General features: G+C 38.7%; 1 protein-coding gene across 2 annotated transcripts in view; it reads right to left on the bottom strand.

Moving 5' to 3' along the window:
* Positions 1-25,058, bottom strand: part of PCDH10 (protocadherin 10) — a 99,093-nt gene extending 74,035 nt beyond the window's left edge. For both annotated transcript variants that reach the window (XM_082267743.1, XM_082267742.1), the window contains exons 1-4: positions 22,512-25,058; positions 21,080-21,138; positions 20,454-20,560; positions 9,730-10,074 (exon numbers count right to left, since the gene is read on the bottom strand). In XM_082267743.1, the coding sequence (XP_082123869.1) occupies positions 9,730-10,074; positions 20,454-20,560; positions 21,080-21,138; positions 22,512-25,013 (3,013 nt within the window). In that variant the 5' untranslated portion in view covers positions 25,014-25,058. The remainder of the gene's footprint in view (positions 1-9,729; positions 10,075-20,453; positions 20,561-21,079; positions 21,139-22,511) is intronic.
* Between the last annotated feature and the right edge of the window lie 1,772 nt (positions 25,059-26,830).

Here is a 26,830-nt window from a genome sequence, read left to right as displayed (position 1 = left end):
AGTCAGTGTATTGTTTTCTTTTAGCAGTCAATGATATTCTATGTTTACGTCACCATGGGTCAGAGTGAAACATTCCAGTACAATGAGTAAATCAGAAACACAGTGCCTTGCAAAATACATATATATACAAATCATTAGCTGAACAGACAGATATGTATAAATCCAGTAGGGAAATGTTATGTTCCTTCCAAATACAATTCAACCTGGATTAAAATTTTTCTAACAGGCATATACGGTATACCTCACGAGTAAAGTATAAAAGTGATTATCATTTTTCTTTTTTTAATGTCAGATAAATAGGAAACGCTGCATATAAATATTCTATATTTTCTGTTTTGCAGGTGGCAAGTACAAGTACAGCGCACCAGGGATTCAGATAGCTGGATTACCGTAGTACTCTGAACAGCGGGATTTCCGTTTATGAGTCAGTTAAATGACTAAGGCCTCTTTCACACTTGTGCGACCCTAAAGTCCCATGATTTTACCACAATTTTGTCACGATTTTGACTGGATTTGAAGCAATGCCTATGTCTATGGACCTCAAAATGCATTAAAATCTGTCCAAAGTAGTGCAGGGACTACTTTTAAGTCGTTGTGACTTGAAGTTGCATAGATATGAATGATACCTATTGGAAACCATGGAGTATGACTTGTCATCATTATTATTATTATTATACAGGATTTATATAACGCCAACAGTTTGCACAGATCTTTACAATGTGGGGGAAGACAATACAGTTACAGTACAATTCAATACCGGAGGAATCAGAGGGCCCTGCTCGTTAGAGCTTACAATGTGACTTTGCAGTCCCAAGTCGCAGGACAAGTTGCATAAGTGTGAAAGAGGCCTAAGAGGAAAGGCACAGCCCCACTTTTCTGAGCAGGGAAGATGCCAAGCAAACCCAATGTTTGACATTATGGAGTTGATTTACTAAAACTGCAGAGTGCAAAATCTGGTGTGGCTGTGCATAGAAACCAATCAGCTTCCAAGTATTTTTTTTTTGGTCAAAGCTTAATTGAACAAGCTGGCTAGAAGCTGATTGCCTAGCAGGCACAACAGCACCAGATTTGTTAAATCAACCCGTATGTGTTTTACAAAAATATAGTTCCTTTTTTACTAGTGAGCTGTTAATAAAATTTGAGCAGAAAGTTTTTTTTTTTTATCATCCATTAAATGTCAGTAATAAAATCTATGTGCTTGAATTTCCAGACCTGCACACTTGCCATGCATTATGGATCCCGCTTTTCCTATTAGTGTCTGAACTTACCTCACCAGACACTGGGGTTTACTTACAAAAGCTAGGGAGGGCAAAATGAGTCACAATTCTGCAAAGAAACCAATCAGCTTCCAGATTTTATTCCTAAAGCATAATTATCCGCTTAAGCCCCGGAAGATTTTATCCCCTTCCTGACCAGGGCCTATTTTGCGATTCGGCACTGCATGACTTTAACGGAAAATTGCGCGGTCGTGCGACGCTGTACCTAAACAAATTTGGCGTCCTTTTTTTCCCACAAACAGAGCTTTCTTTTGGTGGTATTTGATCACCTGTGTGATTTTTTGATCATGCGCTATAAACAAAAAAAGAGCGTCAATTTAGCAAAAATAACAATATTTTTCAGATTTTTTTATATGAAATTCCCCAAAAAAAATGTAAAAATCAAAATTTTTTAACATTTTAGGCCAATTTTTTTTTACCATATGTTTGGTAAAAAAAATCACAAAAAGCGTATTTTGATTGGTTTGCGCAAAAGTTATTGCGTTTACTAACAAAGGGAAAGATTTTTGTCATTTTTGGTGTTTTTTTTGTTTAGCGCGTAATGGCGGCGATCTGCGATTTTTTGGGGGGGACTGCGACATTGGGACGGACAGATCGGACCCTTGACTGACATTTTTGACACTATATATATGCACTGTTACTGTAAAAATGACACTGGCAGTGAAGGAGTTAACTGTATTGGAGAGGGAGTGGTTAAGTGTGTCCTAGGGGCGTGCTTCTAACTGTGATTGGCTGTGGCTTGATGTGTAAGAACAGTGATCAACGGTCCTACATAGTAGAACCGTTTGATCATCATACTTACACAGGGAGAACTGACAGGCGGCTTTGTTTACACTAGCCGCCTGCCTTTCTCCTGCTGTCACAGACGATCGCGAGTGCCCGGCGGACATCGGGTCCACCGGGCACACGCGCGGGGGGGTCCGTGACCGCGCGGGAGTGGGAGCGTCATGCGGCAGTCGGCAAGTGGTTATACAAGCTAAGGTTATAAGCTGATTTCTCTGCAGAATTGTGACTAATTTTGCCCTCTCTAGCTTTAGTAAATTGACCCTTGTCTGTATCTAAAATAATTGTAAACATTACAGTGAAGTGACTAGCTGAAACAAATCCTCCATAAGTTGCACCTGTTTATCTGCAACCATCTCTCCTACACTGCCTCCTAAAACACACAGCTTAAAGGCTATTTCTCAGCAGTAGAAAGCAGGGGGTGGGGATCTGACATCATACATTACACATCTCAGAGAGGAGAGATCTGTTTGGGGGGGGGAACTCACTTTCATTCACACATCATACAGGGAAACATGCATTGTTGAGGTTATCAATCATAGGATGTATGCTGGAGCTCCACCACCTTGCCCCCCTCCATCTCTTGGAGTTTGGAGAATGTTTTAGCAGTGAATCATGCAGACAGCAAAGGAACTAGGCAGCAGAGGGAAATCACACTTTTAGATTGAGACAAATACACTCTATAAAATGTCTCTTTTCGAAAAGACTTATCATTAGAAAATAAATGTGAACATAAAATACTGAAATGCAAACAGGTGTGTGTTGCCAATAACACACTTTAGGAGAAGTGCATATGTGATCTAATCGTGTGAATTTGAATGCGATTTCGAAGTGTTAGCATGTGATGTTTTTATATTTGCTGTTTCCAAGGATACCTCAGGTGAAAAGCACCCGACCAAGACATTCTTCATAACTCCCCCACCAAAAGTGCAGGAAAACATGTTAGCATATATTTATATGCTTTTCTTTGTGCTTTTTATGGGTTTTAATATATGCCGGTACAGTCAAACTGCATCATGCAGTTTTTTTTTTTTAATGCAATGTGAGCTAGCACACATAAAGAAAAATATCTGAGCAGACCTGTTGACAGTAAACTTCAGACAAAGTGCACTGGTATGCAGAGAGATTTAGTATATCACTTATTTAAGAAAAAATAAATATATATATTGCCAAGCCAAACCTAATAAATGAGCATTAAGTCAGAGTAAGGAAAAATGAGGAAATAGGAGGAAAAAGAAGGTCTAAGGATAAAAAGGGCACCAAGGAGGGAAGTAGAAAGTGAAGAAATGGGTAGAAGTTATGGTAAAGCTTTACTTCTAAGAAACAGAACAAAAGGGTGTGTAGTACAAAAGCATCCTATGGGAGGAGAGTGATGAAATCCAAATCAGTGCTTTACCAGACAGCTCTGAGCAGTGTGTATTGATGGAGGGAGATAAAGGGACTGTCAGCAGGCCTGAGAACACTGTAATCACAAAAAAAGAAAAAAAACGACAGAGACAAAAAAGGGCAAATTGCAATGGGCCACACTTTCACTGTCACAATACAAAAAGGTGTAATTTTGACAATTATATTTATTTTTTTCTTAAATAGTAAAAAAAAATGCACTATGATGCAAATGGCTTTAATGCTCACATCAACCAATTAAAATAAATGCACTATGATGCCAATGGCTTCAGTGCTCACATCAACCAATTAAAATTCTTGCAATTCAAAGTAGCACTGAAAAAACTGTGCAATAAAAATATCTATAAAAAAAAAAAAACAGAACACAAAAACACACAATATAAACATTATGAAATAGAAAATATTATTGCTTCCAACAATCTATCTAAAAAAAAAAAAACTGCACATGTACAAATGTTGTACAAAAAGATGTTTGCTTTTGCTTTGGCAGCATTAGCGTATTGAAAAAAACATACACAAAACAGTTTCTCCAAATTCAATTGTTTTCAATTTCATTTAAAATAATTTTGATGGTTATATACATAGTATCAACACATTTTTTTTTGAGTGTTTTTGATTTTAAAGTGATCAAAAAATAATTTTCTTTTAACATTAAATCAGAAATGTAACTGAAGTTTATTTTTTGGAACAAAACAAATTGTAACTTAATTATTTCTAAAGCACTGCTAATTTTAGAAAAAAAAAAAAAAAAAAAAAAAAATATATATATATATATATATATATATATACAATAAAGTTCATGTTTGTGACACTGTAATGCCAAATGTAGACAAAACTATTTTTGCATAAACCGGATTGCTCATACATTTTTTACATGAATCGTTTGAGGGCTTCCCAAAATTGAAGGCTAAAGTCACAAATAGGGGTGTCTAGGGAGTGGCGCCCTACTGTTACGGGGGCTATCCCCTGTACTTACTAGATGGTGTCTACCCTTTGAGCTATTTTGGTACAAAGGTTTGTTTACTTTTCTCATGACTTAACCCTAGATGTTATAATTGCATTGATTGCCGGGTACCCACCTGACAATGATGACCTATATTTTTCAACCATTATTTGTTGTGAAATAGTTTTCATTATTGTACCATTTTCATTGGTATTTGTCCTTGTTATTCTCTAATACAAATTTATTGAAATTAAGACACAAATCTTGACGTCACCAAACAATACATATGGCATCTGATCAAATGTAAACACCTATAGTGGGTTCTCTTTAAGATTTAGTGTGGCAGGCACAATTACTATTCTCAGGCACTTCAGATAAAAAGACCAATCTTTATGTTCATTAAAAGAACCATTACATCCATGATTACTATTGCAAGAACCTAATTTGTGATCAGCCTTTGATTGCTTGTACATTGGCACTCAGACTGGGCATGGTAGGGCAAATGTTCTGCACCAATCAGAGCTATGCTGCGGTGCGCATGTGTGTGCTGAACAGGGAACATGTTAATAGGGCAAGATAGGAGAGTGAGTTAAGTAATGATTTGCCAGCTTATGCTGCTGTTTCTCATTCTACTTCAATTAGCAGCCTGAAGGTGTGTTCCTTTTTTTTTTGGTCCAGTTAGCATTTTCTTTTATTTTTTTTAAACCAGCTGGGGTGTATCCTTTTTTTTTTCTTTTTTTTTTTTCGGTCCAGTAAGCATTTTATTTTATTTTTTTCAACCAGCTGGGGGTGTGTTGGATGGATCTGTGCCGCAGTAGAGGATCTGGCTGCACTTTTTTGCCAGAGCTGCCCGGATTACCAAAATGGTTGAACAGAATTGAAGATCCATGAGCAAGTAAAATAGTTTCTATCATAGGCGTGCTTGTGTACAAGGTGTGCCGAGTGTGCCTGGGCACACAATAAATACTTATTGCGCAATAGCATTATCACTCTGTGTAGCAACAGGGAGATAGGAAAGGGGAAAGACCCCCCTCTTACCATGTCTACCATAAGAGAAGTACTTACGCACTTCTATTTCACTGTGCCAGCAGGGAGATAATTGTGCCAGGGCCATATATATATATATATATATATATATATATATATACACACACACACATGTGTTTGAGGTTTGGGGTGCACAACCTTATGCAATAGGCTGCGCACACCTATGGTACCTATACTGTATACATATTTCAACTGCTTATTTAGCTGCTTGCACGGAAAGCCAAGGGTTGTATAGCACCCTTCCCAAAACTCAGAACTTTTATCACATTAAAAGCAAGGATGATGTCTACATTCCTAATCCTCATTTGGAGCATATCATTTTCATCCAAGGCTACAGGTGAACATTCTGCAGGCATTGTAGTTGTGTACTGTAATCTATAGCAAGATCAGGTTTCAGCGGATACAGAAGTCAGACTAATTAAAGGTTTTTGACCATAATATCTGTCTGTTATAAATACTGCACTTAACAATCGATACATAAAGAGTTCTTATATCTAATTCAATATACACTGATTCTGATCTAGTTTGTTTATATTACATATTGAGCCATACAGGTACAGTGGAAATGTTGGACTGTAGGGAGATGCGGTAATATGAATAGTGTAAAGGTGTCCCCTCCCATGTATATACAGTGCTGTCCTCTATTTACTAAGATTCACAGAGATTCTTTTTTCTACATAGATTAAATAATGTCTGATTTATGCTGGCTGGCACATTTTAGGACATTTACTGCAATCTGACTTGTAACTTGACAAAGCTTAATTTTTCTATAATAGCCCGCTCATTCACTTCTGTAGAATTCGTGTTACACCTGTTCCAGTATTTAAAAAAAAAAAAAAAAAAATGATGTGATACCTAACATACAAACATGTTTTTAAACACAATTATGGCATAATTTGAAAACCCTGTGCATAAAGAAAATAAAGACAGGAAAATATTATAGCAACTCTGGCACAGGTAGCCAGATGTGTCTGCACACACCTGCAGCAGCCTTCAAGTCCCTACCATTACACTCAAATATTGGGCTGTTCTGTAGGACACAACTCTGACACTTCCAGAATAGTGTCCAATTTGCCCGCACCCTACCACCCTCCAGACATTCCATAGGGGTTAGCAGTCCTAAAGCAGCACCAGGGTCCTTAGTTCAAGTCCTGGTCAGGAAACTATCCACTTGGGGTTTGCATGTTCTCCCTGTGCTTGTGTGTGTTTCCTCCAAGTAACCCAGGTTATTCCCACACTCCAGAGACATACTTGTAGGTTAACTGGTTCCTGTCTTTAACTAGGCTCTGGTGTGCCCAAGATGGCCACCTCTGCATCCACCCCAAACAGCAGATGAAGTGCTTAAGACCCAAGTGAAAAAGTGCTATAGGTATATTAATGTTGGCTGATCATTATGATTAGCAGCCTCCTTGTCCAAAAGGAAGCAACATGAGGCTAGAAGGGGTGTGAAGGCTTTAACACTACCAAGAAGTGTCAGAGATTTGTCTGTAGGAATGGCCTGACCTTTAGACCCCATGCTTATGCACTTTATTTGCATGTTTGTCATGTGACAGCATAGGGCAGCCCAATTAATTAAATGGTGCAACATACGTGCCAAAGAAGCTCCTGCACCTTTTTATGGCAGTAAGTCTCGCAGGTTTTTGTAATGTATGTTTTGGTGCATGACAGAATGCGTATCAGCAAGCTGCGTTTGAGGTGTCATTACAAAATAATGTCACCAAAAGTGCAATGCACCTTTTGGTGCATTCTCGAGAAATAATGTAGAAACACGCATTTCTGCATGAATTCCCAGAATGCACAGGTGTTAATAGGGCCTTTGGCCTAACAACAGGAGCTAGGAGACTGCTGCAGGTTCATTTAAGCAGACACCTGGGATTTCTACTTGAAGAGCAGATTGTTTTGATTTTGTTTTGGTTGCTTTATACCTAAGACTTTAGATTGCAAAATCATTGGTAAATGAATTTTGATAGCATAACACAGTAGGAAATACAAAAAAAAAAAAAACATTTTAAATTTGAGTATTAGTGTTAAAAGCTTCAATATTTTTTTATATTTACATTATAAATGTTTGTGATTTTGTAGATATATTAAGAGTCTGATATGCATTTTCTCTCTCTCACTTTATTATTATTAGTTAATATTGAAAAAAGTAATAAATAATTTAATAATCTTAATAAAAAAATAATTGTACAAAAGTGATTCATACTAAATATACAAACAGATTTGTATGCATGATCTCCTTATTTCACAAATATTACAGCACAGATGAACTAAAAATGAAATATTTCTGAGATTTTGTAGAAGGTGTCTCACTTTTCTGGTACCACTGAGAACTGCCTGCACAAAACATCAAGTGAAAACCACATGAGAAAAGAAATTAGCAGAGTTAAAGGTTGCTGTTTCTTACTAGTAACATAAGGAAACAAAGAAGACTTAACAGTGGGGAGCTATCTATTTCCAAGGTGCTAAATTAAAAATTTTGTAACATTGAAAATTCAGGATGTGATAATTCTTTCTGAAGTGTTACAATGAACTTTTCAATACGTTATAAAGAGCACATAGCAAATTTTATAGTGCAGTGCATTATTCAGAAAAGCGCGGTTTTCCATAAAACACTAAACACATTTTCTTGCTAAAAGGATCACTAAATTGCAAAGTGAATAAAGAGACAGCACCCTCAGGTACAAATTTGCGAATTTCAATAATAATTTATAAACTCTCCGCAACCCCCAAAATCCAGGTCGCTTTGATTTACAAACATGGATTTGGCTGGCCATTGATTATACAATTTTCTTTCCTTCTAAAGAAAATCACTTGATTTTCAATTGTTTGATTTTTTTTCCCTCCGAACCAGCCAAATTTCAATTGTTCTATGGCCAGCTTTTCTTGCCAAAGAATAAAAGCTGGACTATGCCCCCCTTTATCCCCCACAAGTTTTCATAAGACACTGAGGCTGCGCAATGATCGGAAACCCAATGGGGAGTTATTGGCCAACCCTTGGCTTTTTTTGCCAAGGAAGTTAAGATCTCTACGTCAAGGCATCCTAGGTTTCTGGGGGCTTGTAAAATAGTAACAAGGTTTTTACAGGAACTTTAAAAAGCCTGCACTTTATTTACACTTTCATCTGCTAGTGCACCTAATTAAGTGCAATCCTTTTAAAACTAAAAAAGATAGCTGTTAACGGGTTGCATTTTTTCAGCATACAAAATGGTTGCATTTCTAGTCCAAAAACAACTTACTTTATTGTTACCTTCCTTCTTCGACTACTTTTATTATCATGTTATCAGTCTTTATACATCTAAATATACCTATGGCTTCCACTCTTTCAAACTACATTGTATTTTTTAATTCTAGTCAGTTTCCACCTAGATAGGGGATGAAAATACATACTGAAGACATGATGGAGGCACAACAGTTAAGGGCCAGGTTGTGTTTCATTTCAACATCAAAGCTACTTCCTGTGTTGTACCAGATAAACAAAGCACTGTTCCTATCAAAATAGAAATTAGGTTAAGACTATTAAAGATATTTATCTTCTTTTTGCTATCACTGGTGCCTATAGGTCAATAAAGTGCAAGTTTGCTTGACTGCCTTTAATTAGAAAACCTTTACTAACCCGATTGTGTGGCCTAACCCAGCCTCAATCTATTGAAACATGATTCAGTTCATTAGATATTGTATTCTCCAAATTATATATCTTGTATTTGTATACATCAATGGACTTCATTTTAAGCTTTCCAATACAGGTACGTCTATGTGATATGACTATACTTAAAAGTACTCTTTGAATAAAGGTATTTAAAAAATAGACTATCCAGGAGTACCTGAGTATAAATACAATAGGTCGGCTTATCCCTTAACAATGGTGAAAAATGAATGGCTAAACCTATTCAACTAAGCTGATTAACTTTGTATCTGTACGCATTCTTCCATAGATTTTATGTCTACATTGCTGGTATCACTTGGATATTCAATTACATATGTTGATATGACATTCATGAAATCTAATTCTTGGGAAACAAAGGTATAATTACATTGGCTTTAGGGCCCTGCCTACATTCTATGATGAAAACATTCTACAAACAGATCACTGTTCTCTCCTCTGAGTGCTAAAAGAGCATTTAAATGACTGAAGGTAAAAAGATGTTTTGGCTGTTTGACTATTATCTTGTATTGCCTATGAGTAATATTTGATGAATAAAATGTATGCAAGCATGTTTCTTTCATACAATGTGCCTAGATATCTTTATTTGAGATCACATGCAAGGTACTTACTCAGATATGGTGGCTTGTAAGGCGCTCTGGTGCCAGAGAGTAGGCCATCCAGCTCCTTCCTCTCCTGCGTACTACCTCCTCCATTCCCATTGCCCACTCCCGACAGCCCTTGTAATGCCTTCTCTTTGCCGAATGTGGAAAAAGATCTCTCCCCTCCTGGAGGCACCTCAGGTGCTTCAAACACTTCAGTGTCCGGAACTGAGTCCATGCCGGGCACATGAAGGTTACTGCGGTAATCTGCCGCCTGGCGGCCATCACCGGCAGGTACAAAAGAAGGCATCCAGCAGCGATCCGAGTGGCCCAAAGCTTTGCACTCTTCTGTGCAGTTGGAGAACAAGTCAGCACCTGTAACAGTTACAAAACATGGCATTAGTTGGCATCAACTAGTAATAGATTTGCAATTTTAGTGTTCTTACATAGTCAATTCAATTAAAAATATGGAATTCTAGTAATAATTGTTTTAATATGTTGAAAGGGATAAATCTTGCACATTGTGAATGTTTACAAATAGTTGCTTTACATTGTATTAAACCCCATTGGATGCCATGGCTTTGCAATGGATTACAAAGTGCTGGTAGGGAAAATGTACAATTGGATAACATGGGAATTCCAATAGCCCTGGCTTTGTACCTAATGTCAGCTTCATGATTGCTGTGTAGTAACCTTTAATTAACTGATTTTCCCCTGTATGTCACCAAATCAGATAATGCTAATTTTTGCCCAGTGCAGCACTGTCTTAATTAATTGTAAATAAAAGGAAGAATACAGTGTGCCAAAATGCATTTTCATTTTAAGGTCTTAGTTAAGTCTAGAATAAATACAACATGATGAAAACTCAATCTTTAGGCCTCCAGAAAGGTGACAGTGAAAATCAATTAATGAATGGCAGTTTCTGAGTGTTTAACACATATACTCAACAACTAGAGTATTGATAGACATGAATAAAGAGTTCTCATTATGTGATTGCCCATAATCTTAACTTTGATGATATTTTATTATAGCTAGAGCAAGAAAATTAGCTATTAGCTTTTGCATCTGCTGTATTCAAGTTATATTCATCACATTCTGTATATGTCTCATTGCATGATGAGTATTGTTATATAACATGTTGAGCTTGAAAATCGTAATTAGCTCGTTTTACACTGCTGTCTTGAACAATGTGTCATGGGATGGCATAATTCAGTAGAGATAACCAGAGCCACGCTCTCTTGAAAGTGTTCTCGCCGGGCCGGTGCCTCAGTGCACCACAGAGGTCAAAGCTAAAAGCTGATGTATTCATATTTACAGCAGACGTCTGGTGTGTCCATATGGGGGGAACAATGTGTAAAATACCAAGGACAGGACGTCTGCGGAATAGTCTATACAGCATGTCTGTGGGAAAATGCAAATATGTTAAAGAGACTCATTTTGATTTTTTTTTTTGTCTAAATTATAGAAAGAATAGCAAAATGATTGAAATGACCACAGGCAGCTGTTTAACTGCTCATTTACAATTTAGTCTCATTTGACAGAATCTTTTTATAACTGCAGCTAGCATATATTTAGGTTGATTTCTTTGTTTCTTTCTTTCTTTTTCTCTCTTTCTCCTTACTGCCTTACTTTTTTCCTTTCCTTTCCTTTCCTTTCCTTTCCTCTTACTTTTTCTTTTTTCTATCCTTTCCTTTGCTTTCCTTTCCTTCCGTCTTACTTTTTCTTTTATCTTTCATTTCCTTTCCTTTCTTCTTACTTTTTCTCTTTTCTTTTTTTTTTTTTTTTCCTTTCCTTTCCTTTCCTTTCTTCTTACTTTTTCTCTTTTTTTTTTTATTTCCTTTCCTTTAATTTCCTTTCCTTTCTTTTCTTCTTACTTTTTCTTTTTTCTTTCCTTTCCTTTCCTTACCTTTCCTTTCCTTTCTTTTTACTTTTTCTTTTTCCTTTCCTTTCCTTTCTTCTTACTTTTCTTTTCTTTCCTTTCCTTTCCTTTCTTCTTACCTTTTCTTTTTTCTTTCTTTTCCTTTCCTTTCTTCTTACTTTTTCTCTTTTCTTTCTTTCTTTTCATTTCCTTTCCTTTCTCCTTACTTTTTCTTTTTTCTTTCTTTCTTTTTCTTTCCTTTCCTTTCCATTCCTTTCTTACTTTTTCTCTTTTCTTTATTTTCCTTTCCTTTACTTTCTTCTTACTTTTTCCTTCCCTTTCCTTTCTTCTTACTTTTTCTTTTTCATTTCCTTTCCTTTCCTTTCTTCTTACTATTTATTTTTTCTTTCCTTTCCTTTCCTTTCTTCTTACTTTTTCTTTCTTTTCCTTTCCTTTCTTCTTACTTTTTCTATTTTCTTTCTTTCTTTTCCTTTCCTTTCCTCTCCTTTCTTCTTACTTTTTCTTTTTTCTTTCCTTTCCTTTCCATTCCGTTCTTACTTTTTCTCTTTTCTTTATTTTCCTTTCTTTTTACTTTTTCTTTTTCCTTTCCTTTCCTTTCCCTTCCTTTCCTTTCCTTCCCTTTCATTTCCCTTCCCTTCCTTTCCTTTCCTTTCCTTTCTTCTTACTTTTTTTTTCTTTCTTTCTTAGCAAAATTACTGAAATTACCTTTCCCTTCCTTTTCTTTCCGCCTTGCTTTTTCCTTTCATTCTTATATATATATATATATATATATATATATATATATATATATATATATATATATATATATTCTGTCTTTCATTCCCTTTTTCCCTTGTAATATTTCTGGAGTATGCGCATATATTGTAAGTTTCTTTCCTTCCTACAGATTTTAATTCACACTGAACAAAGTACCAACATTCTAGGAACCACCTACCTACCCATCTGACTTTCCTAGGGAAGGGGTCATACATTGTTTTTTTGTGCTGTGCATCTAACCTTTGCAGCACATCTTCTGTTATTGTGATTGAGTGAGTTCCTGTTGCAAATGACCATGATTAGCTAAACTCAGTGTTCATGTAAGGTGAGATGTCGATGCTGATACTATTGACAGATCTCTAGATCTCTTCCTGCAGACACTGCTTAGCAGCTCCTGGCAGCTGTTCTCCCCCATGTCCTTTAAACCTATTAAGACATTTTAGGCGACAAGCTGCATTCTGAATGATTGATTTCATTCTGCCTTATATAATTTGAACAATGTGTCTATTAAAGATTACAGACAGTGTATTATTCCACTGCGGTGCAGATACATACTCATTTGTCCTATCTTCCTAATGATGTTTGCGTATACTGATGCAATATACTATGTATCTGGAGGGAAACACAGACAATGCACCCAGGAGTTTGTTTTTCACATATCTAACCTCAATTTGTCACTGGCTTCAAACATTTGCTAGCTGAAAGAACAGTGATGAGATGTTGGGAGTGCTGAGGCTTATGGCTTCTGATTGATTTGCACAAAGACATGCACTGTGGGGTTGTTTATAAATCGGGACTGTGCAGTAATGCTTGTGTACACAATACCATATGTATGCTAATGCGCCTTTCCCATGCCAACTGTGTATACAGAGCTTTACATAAATATTATACAAGGCACAGTACAAGGTAGGGGAACCACAAACAAACATTGCTTTGTTTGTTCCAAATAGGAAAAGCGGAAATAGATTGAAAGACCTTTATTTCTTATTTTTAATCTGCATTTAGATTTTCAATTTATTAGGCATTAACTTTATCTTTTTATCACTATTTATCTATTTTATCATGCAGCAAATAGCTTGATTTATTCTAAAATAAATTGCAAGCTTCCTTATGTCAACAAAGTTTTTATATTTATGAGGGTTGCATGAGGAATAATATATTCCAATTCACAGTTACCTTCCTGTCCAGGAATCCCATGCAGTACTGTTGTCACAATCATGTCTCAGCATCAAAATAATATTGTACTTTTAATAAATGCGATTCTGTGTATGTTAATAGTAATGTAGCATGTTCACATCATATAACTTTTGCTTTTTGCACTCCATTAAATACAATTTTAGCTCCTTGAAACCAAATTAGTCTCTTTTGGTGGTAGTTGTGCGTTAAGTAATGCCTCTCTAGCTGTTTGCTCATGATACCTACTTAGTATTCCACTGGTGCCCCTTTTTTATAATTAGATTCATAATGTTAACTGTCCTGTGTCATCCGTGTGCCATAAATGCACTATGTAAAAATAAAAAATATAAAAAAAAGAGCAGAATCATCAACAAGTGGTAAAGGGCAGCAAATGGAAGAGCTTTTATTACAGATTAATCTCACTTTGTAATGGCTTTTATTTTAAATTAAGCAATGTAGCACATAGTAAGTCTGCCTTGAATTCTAACCTTCCATTGATAATAAGTATTCAGAAGTCTGGAAATAAATTACTGATCAGTGAGCTGTTGAAGAATGCAGACGTGAACTGCAGCTGGGATTAAAGAATCGGAGAGGAGTGGGGAGGGGGGAGCATACAAGGAACATAAAGCGTTTTATACAGAAACCGACAAGTTCAATCTTTTATACTTTGTGGTGCAAATAAAAATAATAAGAGGAGAAGGTATAAAATAATTGGAGAGGTTTTTTTTCCCATCTAATCCTTTTTTATAAATGATCATTGACTGTGCTTCACGATTAAGAGTTTTCTGACAATTTAGACATGTGTTTGAAAGAAATATCAGTATGAATTATTAGGAGCAGAGGGTTACAATTAAAATATAAAGATAACTAGGCAGGCACATCTGAGAGATGCAAAGGGGTACAGTATTTACTCTAGATAATTAGGATATACTGTATAAGGATTATGGAAAGAAAGAAAGAAAAAAAGAAAGAAAGAAAGAAAGAAAGAAAGATAGATAGATAGATAGATAGATAGATAGATAGATAGATAGATAGATAGATAGATAGATAGATAGATAGATAGATAGATAGATAATGATTACCAGCTGTCAGGTTATATTAGTTTAACAGCAATGGAAACAGGGTCTTTAAAATAAATTACAGATTTTAAATCAACTACTGCTGAATAGATCTGTATGCAACCAGTGACATTTATTCATGAGACATTGTTCCTGCACCCTGAGAGAAGGGCAAAGGGCTTGAATCTGCTGGTAGGAAGAGGGTGGGAAAAGTGGCTTGCGAACAGACTGAGGGATGCATCCCTTATACATCGGGTGGCTGCCGTCTAGATACTAATCTAGAATCTAGCTACTCAAAAGGCTTCATTTAATTCATGTATTACCTTGGTCCAAAGAACAGTGATGACATAATGCACAAACAACTAGTCACCACATAGCTACACAACCTAAGTTGCCCTAAACTCGTAAAAAGTGATTTGTAATTGATTACTATTGGTAGTAAAAATCAATAAGCCTGTTAGCCTATGTCAATGAAGTATAATTATATCAAAACTGAAATATCTAATACTATTTAGTCAAATTGTTTCACTGCTGTGCAGCCATCTTCAGAGACAGATGCCAACACTGATGCGATGCCAAGGGGTCATGACCTATAGTCAAAGGGTCAGACCATGGTCTCATAGGCATAGGATGAATGAGGCTATGTTGTTTAAATCTCAACCAATCTTATAGTGCCAGATACAGCTACTACACAGATATAAGTCACAGTTGTGTGAAGTCAATTGGGTGCTGACATTTCACTAAGCCCATTAATAGGAGAACTAACAATTACCAATCAGTAATGAGTTCATCGTCATTTATTTGTCTTTAATTTATATCACACACTTATGTGGACTACGGAGTTAAGAAGGGAATTAAATAATCATATGAAGTCAGCGGAGTAGCTTAGCAACTGCTATTTTATAATTAATTCCCCCAAATTATCTTTCCCTCAGTGCAATTCACTTTACTGCCTACAGATAACTAACCATGTCTGTTAGTGATTGCCATCAAAATGTGTTTTGGTTTCCTCATTGATAAATGATTGATATTATGGCTTTATGGCCTTGCAATTCATAAACTCTGATACCACATTATGGAAATCACTTGCGTGAGCCTGCGTGGCAGAGCAGGGCCGATCAAGCTGCTAAGCTCAGCCTAAATTATTTCCAAATGAGTTGTCTAACTCAATCATTTCATTACGGTGAAGGTATTTAAACTGAAACTCTATTCCCTCCCTATCACAAGAAGATAGCTCTAGTCATACTCAACATTCCTGAATTGCAGATTCCAGCACACCGTGTGGGTTTGAAAGCATGTCTGATTCAAAAATCACACACCATGATGCTTAATAAGCCACTGCAATGTTGAACATATTAAACCGCCGCTCTAGACCAGTGGCCAGAGAAATTGAGAGACTACCCTAGACAAGTTATAAATTAATGTCCACTCACTAAACGGACCATAAAATTGCCAAGAAGAGCAAATTATCTGAGATCAATGACAATATATGCACCATATTTCTATATAGATATATATGCTAAGTTAGAGCAAACATCACTGCTTCTGTAGAAGCTTTAAGTCAGATATTTTACAATGGCATGACAGCATCAGCCACAGCTTGGGATATAGTTGACTGCATGCAATAAAACAGAAGAGCAGCTAGGTTAATATTACTGGTACCCACTTAACACAACTGGTATACCACGTTACTGGTACTTCCTACAATAGCTTGTAAAGGAGCAGAGATAAAGCACTTGTGGCTCCCTCTGCTTACTCAAGGTATTAAATATATTAGGTATTATACATTTACTGACCTTAAAATGCTTCATAGGTTATGTATTAACCACTTGTATTCCGGAAAGGGAAAGAACAGAAAGGGAAGACGTATGCAAAGCTCATTAGTAGCTGCCTAAAGGTTATCACTTGCTTATATAAACAACAGTAAAAGAAGCAACAAATGACTGACCACAGGCGATGCTTACACTGATTATTCACCATTTGGCCTCATTTTACCTTTTAACTTTTTAACTAAAGGCAACAAAGAGCAGGCAACATGCATGGCTTATCTTTGTTTTTGTTTTTTCATTATCTCACTTTGTATATACTGACCTCAGCTTGGCTTTCTAAATTTCTTTTTAGCACCTTTCCTTTCTATTCTTTTTTTTTTAATTTCTTTCTTTTTTTTTTTTCTTTCTTTCCATAACAACATCATATCAAAAGCCCCAGACAATAGAAAGACAACAACTTATCAAAACGTGCAATGAACATAATACTGGTCGTAGTAATAACAACAACAATATAACAGTAATAACAACAATATAAAATGATAAAACCAATAAACACATGTGGTTTTATTTCCATCGTAACAACTCTATTTACAAGAAGTGTGTCGTTCTTTTGTCTGGGTAAGGTTCAAATAATGATACACTGTCTACAGGTGAGTAAAAACACAGCATACATCTAAAGTATCTGTTTAGAGGCTGTTAATGGTTATTCTGCTGTTTATTAGCTTTGCCTTCTGGGAGCTTTAACATGAATAAATAACACCTATGTTCAGCTTCAATGGGGTGTTAACATCCTCCCTAGTGTCTTCTTCCACTTCATTTCTCGTCTGATGAGTCTGCAGTTTCTATTTGCATACACTAATCTGCTGATTACACTTTCCTATATTTTAAGTTATTTTAATATCTCTATCCATGTACTACCTTTATAATGACTTGTTGCCTATTGAGGAATCTGGGCGCCAGGCCTGCTTAGGTTTAATTGCACATTTTTTTAATTAGTCGTCTGCATATATTTTCTGTGTATTGTTGATCTGCATAACAGATGCCAATTAAATATTGTACGCTCCTTAATTACAAACTATTATTCTGGTAAACGAACCCCTTTTAAGCTTCGCTGGGTTACCAGCTTTGAAAACCTGAGAGAAAAAAAAAAAAATGCAACAAAGTCTGACTACTGTCTGCTGCTAAATCCTATTCAAGCGCTTACATTAATAACCAGCTTTATAATAAAATAGGTCGAGACAGATCTCTTTAAGTCAAGACAACAATAAATCAGAGCCCCACATATAGGGCCCAAATAAAGGATTCTCTGTGCTGAATGTAAACTTCTGGCAAGCCTTAGTTAGTGTGCAGTTTCCCAGACACTAAATAGACGCTCTGTTCACTTTAGCATGAAGTCCCACAAGGAGCAGCGACCTCCAGGGATTCTTGGCTCTCCTGAACTCTCATTAGGCCTGCATATTAATGACTTGTAAAAATAGAAGGGGGCCTGGAGTGTAGCCTTTTCTATTCAAAGGCTTTCCCATCGTTGAAGCTCACATACAATGCAGCAAACTGCACACAAGGCAAAGGCCAAGACACAGGCTCTCATATCTCCAGCAACGTCTGCTTCATAAACTCAGCCTGGTGTCTGCTACTAGCCAGGGGTAATAGTGTGTATAACACTGCACTGGGTGGAAGGGGAGGCGAGAAAGGGGACAGCTGGAGAGTGCATTTCTATAGACACTGACTGCAATTATCAGACACATTCAGGATCATGGGAGAGAAGGATTTGGAGCCATAATCCTCAAAAGTACCATATCGAGAGAGCACACAAGACAAGCAAACCTGTTACGCTATTGTTGAAATGACAGCTACTAATTATTTGACATTGCCCTAGCTAAATATAGTCTCAAATGTGCATACAGCTGACATCTATCTATCTATCCATCCATCCATCCATCCAGGCACCCACCCACCAACCCATCTATCTATCTATCTATCTATCTATCTATCTATCTATCTATCTATCTATCTATCTATCTATCTATCTATCTATCTATCTATCTATCTATCCATCCATCCATCCATCCATCCAGGCACCCACCCACCAACCCATCTATCTATCTATCTATCTATCTATCTATCTATCTATCTATCTATCTATCTATCTATCTATCTATCTATCTATCTATCTACTCACCCACCTACCTACCCACCCACCTACCCACCTACCTATCTATCCCTATCTATCTATCTATCTATCTATCTATCTATCTATCTATCTATCTATCTATCTATCTATCTATCTATCTATCCATCCATCCATCCATCCACCCATCCATCCATCCATCCATCCATCTATCTATCTATCTATCTATCTATCTATCTATCTATCTATCTATCTATCTCTCTTTTGCATCTCTCTATAGGCACACACACACATATTGATTTCTAGACATGGATATGTAGATACCAAGACATATCACCAAAATAATTAGGACCTGGAGCAGGTGAAATTCTTCATAGTATACTCTGACAGCTCTACATATGACTCTGTTAAAGAATGACTGGCTAATCCAAGATTAGCTGGATAATGTGGATAATGCCCAAATCAATCTTACGGTATTAGCATTAATGCATCAAATTCAGGAATCACTTATTTGTGCATGCTTACTTAAAATATTACATCTGATTTGTAATACCCAGAAAAAAAATTGTTGCTCATGGAAACCAACATATTAATATTTCTCAATGCAAGTTAAAGCCACAACGTGATAGATTGCTATAGGTTGCATTTTTCATATTTAGTGTTCTGATTTTTTTTTTTTTTTTAATGCATACAAAACTTTGAATGGTATAACATATGTATTTATGACACTTGGTAAGTGTAGGTCTTGCCATGAAGGGGGAAAAGGACACATTTTGGTTTGTACTATCATCAATATCCAGTGTTCTGTTTTTCTGGATTTTTATGTATACAAAACTTTGAATGATATAACATATGTATTAATGACACTTGATGCATGTAGGTCTTGCCATGGAGGAAATAAAGGACACATTTTGATTTGTACTCATCAGTATCCAGTGTTCTGTTTTTCTGGATATTTTTTTTTTTATGTATACAAAATTTTGAATGGTATAACTTATGTTTTTATAAGACTTGATGTGTGTAGGTCTTGCCATGGAGGGGATAAAGGAAAACATTTTGATTTGTACTATCATCTGTATCCAGTGTTCTGTTTTTCTTATTTTTCTTTTTGTTATGTATACAAATCTTTGAATAGTATAACATATGGTTTTATGACACTTGATGCATGTAGATCTTGCCATGGAGTGGATAAAGGACAATTTTTGATTTGTACTCTCATCAGTATCCAGTGTTCTGTTTTTCTGATTTTATTTTTTTTTTTTTTATGTATACAAAACTTTGAATGGTATAATATATGGTTTTATGACACTTGATGCATGTAGATCTTGCCATGGAGGGGATAAAGGACACATTTTGATTTGTACTCTCATCAGTATCCAGTGTTCTGTTTTTCTGGATTTTTATTTTTTATGTATACAAAACTTTAAATGGTATAACATATGTTTATATGACACTTGATGCATATAGGTCTTGCCATGGAGTAAATAAATGACAAATTTTGATTTGTACTCTCATCAGTATCCAGTGTTCTGTTTTTCTGATTTTTATATTTTTTTATGTATACAAAACTTTGAATGGTATAACTTATGTATTGATGACAATGACACTTGATGCATGTAGGGGATAAAGGGCACATTTTGATTTGTACTTTCATCGGTATCCAGTGTTACGTTTTACTGTTTTTATTTTTTTATTTTTATGTATGTATGTATGTATGTAAATATAAAACTTTGAAAGGTGTAACATATGTATTTATGACACTTGATGCATGCAGGTCTTGCCATGGAGGGGATAAAGGGCACATTTTGATTTGTACTTTCATCGGTATCCAGTGTTACGTTTTACTGTTTTTTTTTATTTTTATGTATGTATGTAAATATAAAACTTTGAAAGGTGTAACATATGTATTTATGACACTTGATGTGTGTAAGTCTTGCCATTGAGGGGGATAAAGGAGCAATTTTGATTTGTACTCTCATCAGACTTACCAGAGGATTGACCTCGATTAGTGGCGTCATGATCACTGTCTCCTTGCTCACTGTCTCCGTGCCCACTATCCTTAGAGCTTACTATGTCTGCTTCCTGGAATGCAGAGCTGCAAACACAAACAGCACAGCATTGAGAAGAAGGAGCAAATCAGATATTCTTCTGCCATCCTATGGACATTTTGGGGAGCTGCACTCAATAGCTAGAAAGATCTACAGTATGCTAGCAATACAAGTGTTACTTTCCCCCTCAACAGGATGACACAGACAGGATATATCACAAACAGCAAGGCAGGTGAGGGCAAAACAGCAGAGGAAGTGTAATATTTCACACAGCTTGTCTGTTATTCTCTCTGTCACTTCTAAACCTCCACGCCACCAACTCAGAAATCTGCAGAAATTCTTTGGGGCATCACTGAAATATTTCTCCTTGAATCTATGACTCATTAACCTTGGTGCTCTGGGGACAACCCTATATAAATGGGATTTTTTTTTTATTTTTCATTGACAAAATGATTAATACTATGTTACTATCCACACTAATGTCCACTGTGCAGAAATAACACAAATTAAATAAAAAATAAAAAAATAAAAATAAAAAAAATGACACGCCCAAGTACATTCCATACCTGTTTACCCGTCGTGGTCTGTCAACTAGATAACTGAGTTCAGTGCGTTGATGTTTATTCTAAAAAATAAATGAGACACAATTGGACTCTAAATGTCACTGCAATATGGAATATGAAACAGCTCGGAGCTACTGGCTTGGATGATTGATTAAAGAGTATACAGGGATGTCTAGGCCCCCAGCAGTTGGAGCATATAAAATATTGAAAGTGCTTCTTTATTCAGCGAGCTGGGTTCAATGGCAGAATATATACAAACATAAAAGGGCAGCTGCATCACCTATCCCCCCCCCCCCCCTTTATTTTCCCTCCTCTTCTGGAATAACCAGAAGTAATGGCATTTCTTGAGCCCATGATAGACACATGCACTTATTACTGTGCTCACAAACTGGGTGGGGATTATGGCAGACATACTGTACAAGTCTCCATGTACCAATATCAATGATTGCAGGAGATGAAAGGTTTCCATATATAGCATCAATGCTATGGGCTTACAGAATCAGAATAACCATAGCGTTCATTTCTCAGACATATGATGCAATCATTAAATAAACGCTTTAACTTTTTCCTTACATTTTTATGAAGCTCATATATAGCATCAATGCTATGGGCTTACAGAATCAGAATAACTCTATAGCGTTCATTTCTCACACATATGATGCAATCATTAAATAAACGCTTTAACTTTTTCCTTACATTTTTATGACGCTCATACGCTATTTTCGTGCCACAGAGTAATATAATTATATGTCAGTGATCTGCTGCATAAATATGCGCACAGGGTTTTACAGACATTACTTATGAGCAGCAAGGAAAAAATAAAAAGATTTCCAATAAATCAATATACAGATGAATCCAGAAATGGTGATCAGTTTAAGGTGTCCCTGCGCAGACAGATAGCTCTCTAATTTCTCAATGCCAGACCGGGCTCATTCACATTCAAGCAGTGTGATCTGCGCCTGCAACAGTTTTCTAAGGGAATTCTAATGGCAGATCCTGATGGAACAAGAAATCATATACCTAATCCAAGCAGATTCTAGCCATACCAAGCCACAGTTACTGCTAATATAGGGTTATTATCATCAAATGGGCATATTTAAGAGCTGCAGAGATTTAGGATGGAGCAGCTTTCATGACTATGCAGGGGTTTCTAGAATGAATCAACAGAACAACAACATATAAAAAAGGCAAAGAATGACAGGGACAAGCCATAAAACAAGCAAATTTAGAGGATTTCTAAGAAAGCAGATGCGGGGACTGTAGACAGGGATGTTAGGGATTTGGGTAAAAGGGATTAGCAGATAACCAGGGATCACTAACATCTGGTTATGAAGGGGGGAAAAGTTCTGATAGGCGTTAACCTATTAAGAAGAGAGGGAAAGCAATGGGTGCAGAAGAAATGAATGGACGTGACATAAATAAGAATGTGACTTACCTCACTGGACAGAATGCTACCATTGGAGATGATATCAGGCTGTTGGTCAGCATAGCCGGTGACTATGGCTCCGCAGGGGTTGTGCTCGGTGTCTGTGCTCCTGGATGGGCTGCAGGGTTTGAGGAACATGAGGTCGGTTTTGGCAGACTCTGGGGTCAGGCAAACCTGGTAGCAGTAGTTCTGGTTATGATGGTGAGAGCCGAAGCTGCCAGACTCCTCTACTGGCACTTGGGTAGCGCTGGGCACGTTGGAGCTCTGCACCAGCATGATGTCTGACTTGCTGAGCTTTTTCTTGCGGGCTCTGGCTTGCCTGCTGCAACAAGAGCAGCAACACATACAGCAGTCGCTGGCCAGGCAGCTGTAGATGTTGAGTTTCTTCTCCTTCTGACACCTGATGGCCAGGACTATCATGGCCAGGAGGAAGATGAAGGAGACTGAGCCTAGGGCGATGATGAGGATGAGGGTAAGGTCTAAGGCTGTGTCATTCGAGCGGCTACTGGGCCGCTGCTCCCCTCCTTGTCTCTCTACGGAGCTGTCCACTATTTGTACCTGAATGAGCGCGGTGGAGGAGAGCGGCGGCTGTCCATGGTCCCGAACCTCCACCACCAGCTCAAAGGGTCTATGAGGATCTCTTTTACTGGTGATCTTCCTAGCTGTCCTTAGTTCCCCGGTTCTCCAGTCCATTCGGAACAGACTCATGTCATTGCCCCTGAGGATGCTGTAGGTCAGCCTGGCATTTTCCCCTTCATCAGAGTCTACAGCCACCACACGGGTGAACAGGTAGCCAGGCTCGGCAGTCCTAGGAAGAAGCTCCTTGGCAGTGCCATTGCGACCTTGTGGAGAGACTATAGAAGGGGCATTGTCGTTCTGGTCTACAATGACTATATTGACGGTGGCATTGCTTGCCAGTGGAGGGCTTCCCCCATCTCTTGCCTCCACCATGAAGCTGAACTCCTTGAGCTGCTCATAGTCAAAGGTTCGCAGGGCATAGAGGTAGCCGTTCTCCGAGTTGATGGAGACATAGGTGAAGACGGACATACCTTGGATGTCACATTCTAGGATATAGTAGGAGATGTCACTGTTGTCTTCTTCATCCTTATCAGTGGCACTGACCGCTGAGATGTAAGCCCCGGGGACGTTATTCTCGGTGACATAGACGTTATAGACCGCCTGGGTGAAGCGGGGGGCATTGTCATTGACATCAGCCACCTGCACCTGGATGGATTTAGTGGAGCTGAGCGGTGGCGAACCTTTGTCCCTTGCCATCACCGTCACCGTGTATGAAGGCACCAGCTCCCGGTCCAAGGTGCCATCGGTAACGATGGTGTAATAGTTCTTATAGGACAGCTTGAGCCGGAACGGCACGTCCCCTAAGATCTCACAGTGGATCTGCCCGTTCTCCTCCGAGTCCTTGTCGGTGACACTGAAGAGTGCCACCACCGTGCCCGGAGGTGCCCCCTCGCTCACCGCCTCCTTCACCGTGCTGAAGCTGATCTCAGGAGGGTTGTCATTGAGGTCCAGCACCTTGACCAGCACCTTGCAGTGAGCGGGCACAGCGTTTGGCCCCAGGTCCTTGGCTTGGACATACACCTGGTACATACTGTTCTCTTCGTAGTCCAGCTCTCCACTGATCTCCATCCGACCAGTCCTGGAATCCACACTGAAGATCTCCCTCACCCTCGGGCTATTGTGGCTGCTGAACGAGTATACCACCTCCCCGTTCTGACCTTCGTCCAGGTCGGTGGCATTCAGCTGGATGACCAAGGTGCCCGGGGGCGAGTTCTCGGGCAGAGACACGGTGTAGACTGGCTGCTCGAAGACTGGCACGTTATCATTGGAGTCCAGGACTTTAATGGTGAGTAGAGCGGTGCCAGTCCTCTGCGGGATGCCACCGTCCATGGCAGTCAGGACATACCTGTGTAGGGCTTGCTGCTCCCGGTCCAGCTGTTTCTTCAGTACCAGCTCGGCGAACTTGTTGCCATCTCCTTGGGTCTGCACGTCCAGGGTGAAGAAGCTGTTGGCAGTCATCTCGTAGGTTCGAAGCGAGTTGTTGCCCACGTCTGGGTCGTAGGCGCTTTCCAAGGGGAATCGGGTGCCCGGGGTGGCACTCTCTGAGATCTCCACCTGGATGTCAATCTCAGGAAAAGCCGGAGGGTTGTCATTGATGTCCAACACCTCGATCTCCACTCGGAAGAACTCCAATGGGTTCTCTAGGAAGACCTCCAGGTGGAGAAGACAGCTCGGGTTCAGCTTACAGATCTGTTCTCTATCGATCTTCTCCTTAACATACAGAATCCCATTCTCCAGGTTCAGCTCCAGGTAAGGACTCCTAGAATTGGGTGCCGATTGGAAGCGCCTACTGGCCAGCTTTGTAATGTCCAAGCCCAGGTCCTCAGCGATATTCCCCACAAAAGTGCCATGGTCCCTCTCCTCCTGAACCTTATAGGCGAGCTGGCACAGCACTCCATCCACCATGCACGCCAGCAACAAGATAACAATCATCTCCAGGACCAGCAAAAAGAAAAGAAAAATAGATGAAAGAAAAGAAGAAAAGTCCAGGACCAACAAAAAAATAAATAAAAATAGATGAATGAAAAAATAGAAAAAGAAGAAAAGTGCACTTGTTTTATTCCTCCCACATCCAGCCTGTGGTCAATGTGCAGCAGATGAAGTGAGACATCCCCTCATCAGGATTCAGTACAATCCCCCTTCTTTTATTCTCCTCTGACAACCATAAATCCCAAGTCAACAGTCCCGGGCTTAATGTCCTCACATAGTCCTTTCCATGACAGCTCCGCACATGGTGTCTCTGCTACTGATCTTTAACATTCAATTCACTGATAGAAAAGAAAGGAGAGCAGAGATCAGCAACAAAAAATGTTCAAAAAAAGAAAAAACTTAAAGGGGGTCCCCTATTAATTCCTGTAGTCCCCCAACTCCATAGACTCCATAGTGATCCTGGTGACTTTATTTCTCTAGATTGGGACTGTACTGAGCTGTCCCTGCTCCAGCTTCTGTCATCTCTGCTGGCACTGTCTGAGCGCCCAGCTCACAGCTTAGCTGTTTTTGCGCAGCGCCCTCCTCCTGCCAACCAATAGGAGGCCGAAGGTGGCTGGGGGGGAGTGGTCTGCTCTCGGCACGTCAGTCTATTAGCAGAGGAGCGTCATCCGAAGGAGTGTGCGGGGAGAGGGAGAGGAGAGGAGAGAGGGAGAGGAGAATCGTTCCTTCAAGGAGCTCCGTGTCCTTACCTCCAGGGATGGCATTACAGGAGAGCGGGTACAACGAGGAGCCCCCCAATGCCATGATAGCCCCCCCTCCCCCTCTCATATGGACAGCGGAGCGATCACCTGGATCTATGTCACCAGGGATGCTGACATATACCGTAGTCACGTACTGAAAGTTCGGCTTCCATTCCCCGCACACTGTAATTACAGACACAGGCTGCTGTCACTCTACACACTATGGTCTATGTTACCGCTACTCCTCTCAGCCTGATACCTCATCTCACTATGGAAAGTCACCTGTCTGCACTGACACCACACTGACACCACACTGACACCACACTGACTGCTCCATCCTCATCTCCACTAAACCTCCTTCATTTATCATCTAAGACAATGAATGTGGGATCACACCCATCTATTTACCTACCTGTTATATCCATCCATCCATCCATCCATCCATCCATCATCTAATACACAGTGTATGTGGGATCATACCCATCTATTTACCTACACTACATGTTATATCCATCCATCCATTCATCCATCATCTAATACACAGTGTATGTGGGATCATGCCGATCTTTTTACCTACCTGTCATGTCCATCCATCCATCCATCCATCCATCCATCCATCCATCCATCATCTAATACACAGTGTATGTGGGACCATACCGATATATTTACCTGCCTGTCATATCCATCCATCCATACATCCATCCATCATCTAAGACACAGTGTGTGTGTGATCATACCGATCTATTTACCTACCTGTCATGTCCTTCCATCCATTCATCCACCCATCATCTAAGACACAGTGTATGTGGGATCATACCCATCTATTTACCTACCTGTCATATCCATCCATCCATCTTCATCTAAGACACAGTGTATATGGGATCATACCAATCTATTTACCCACCTGTCATATCCATCCATCCATCCATCTATCCATCATCATCATCATCTAAGACACAGTGTATGTGGGATCATACCGATCTATTTACCTACCTGTCTGTCATATCCATCCATCCATCCATCCATCCATCCATCCATCCATCCATCCATCCTTCCATCATCATCTGGGATCATATCAAT

This window comes from Pelophylax lessonae, assembly GCF_965119305.1.
Source record: "Pelophylax lessonae genome assembly, chromosome: 1".
NCBI classification, from domain to species: Eukaryota; Metazoa; Chordata; class Amphibia; order Anura; family Ranidae; genus Pelophylax; species Pelophylax lessonae.
Note: the sequence above shows the minus strand (reverse complement) of the source record. Positions and strands in the feature narration are given on the sequence as shown.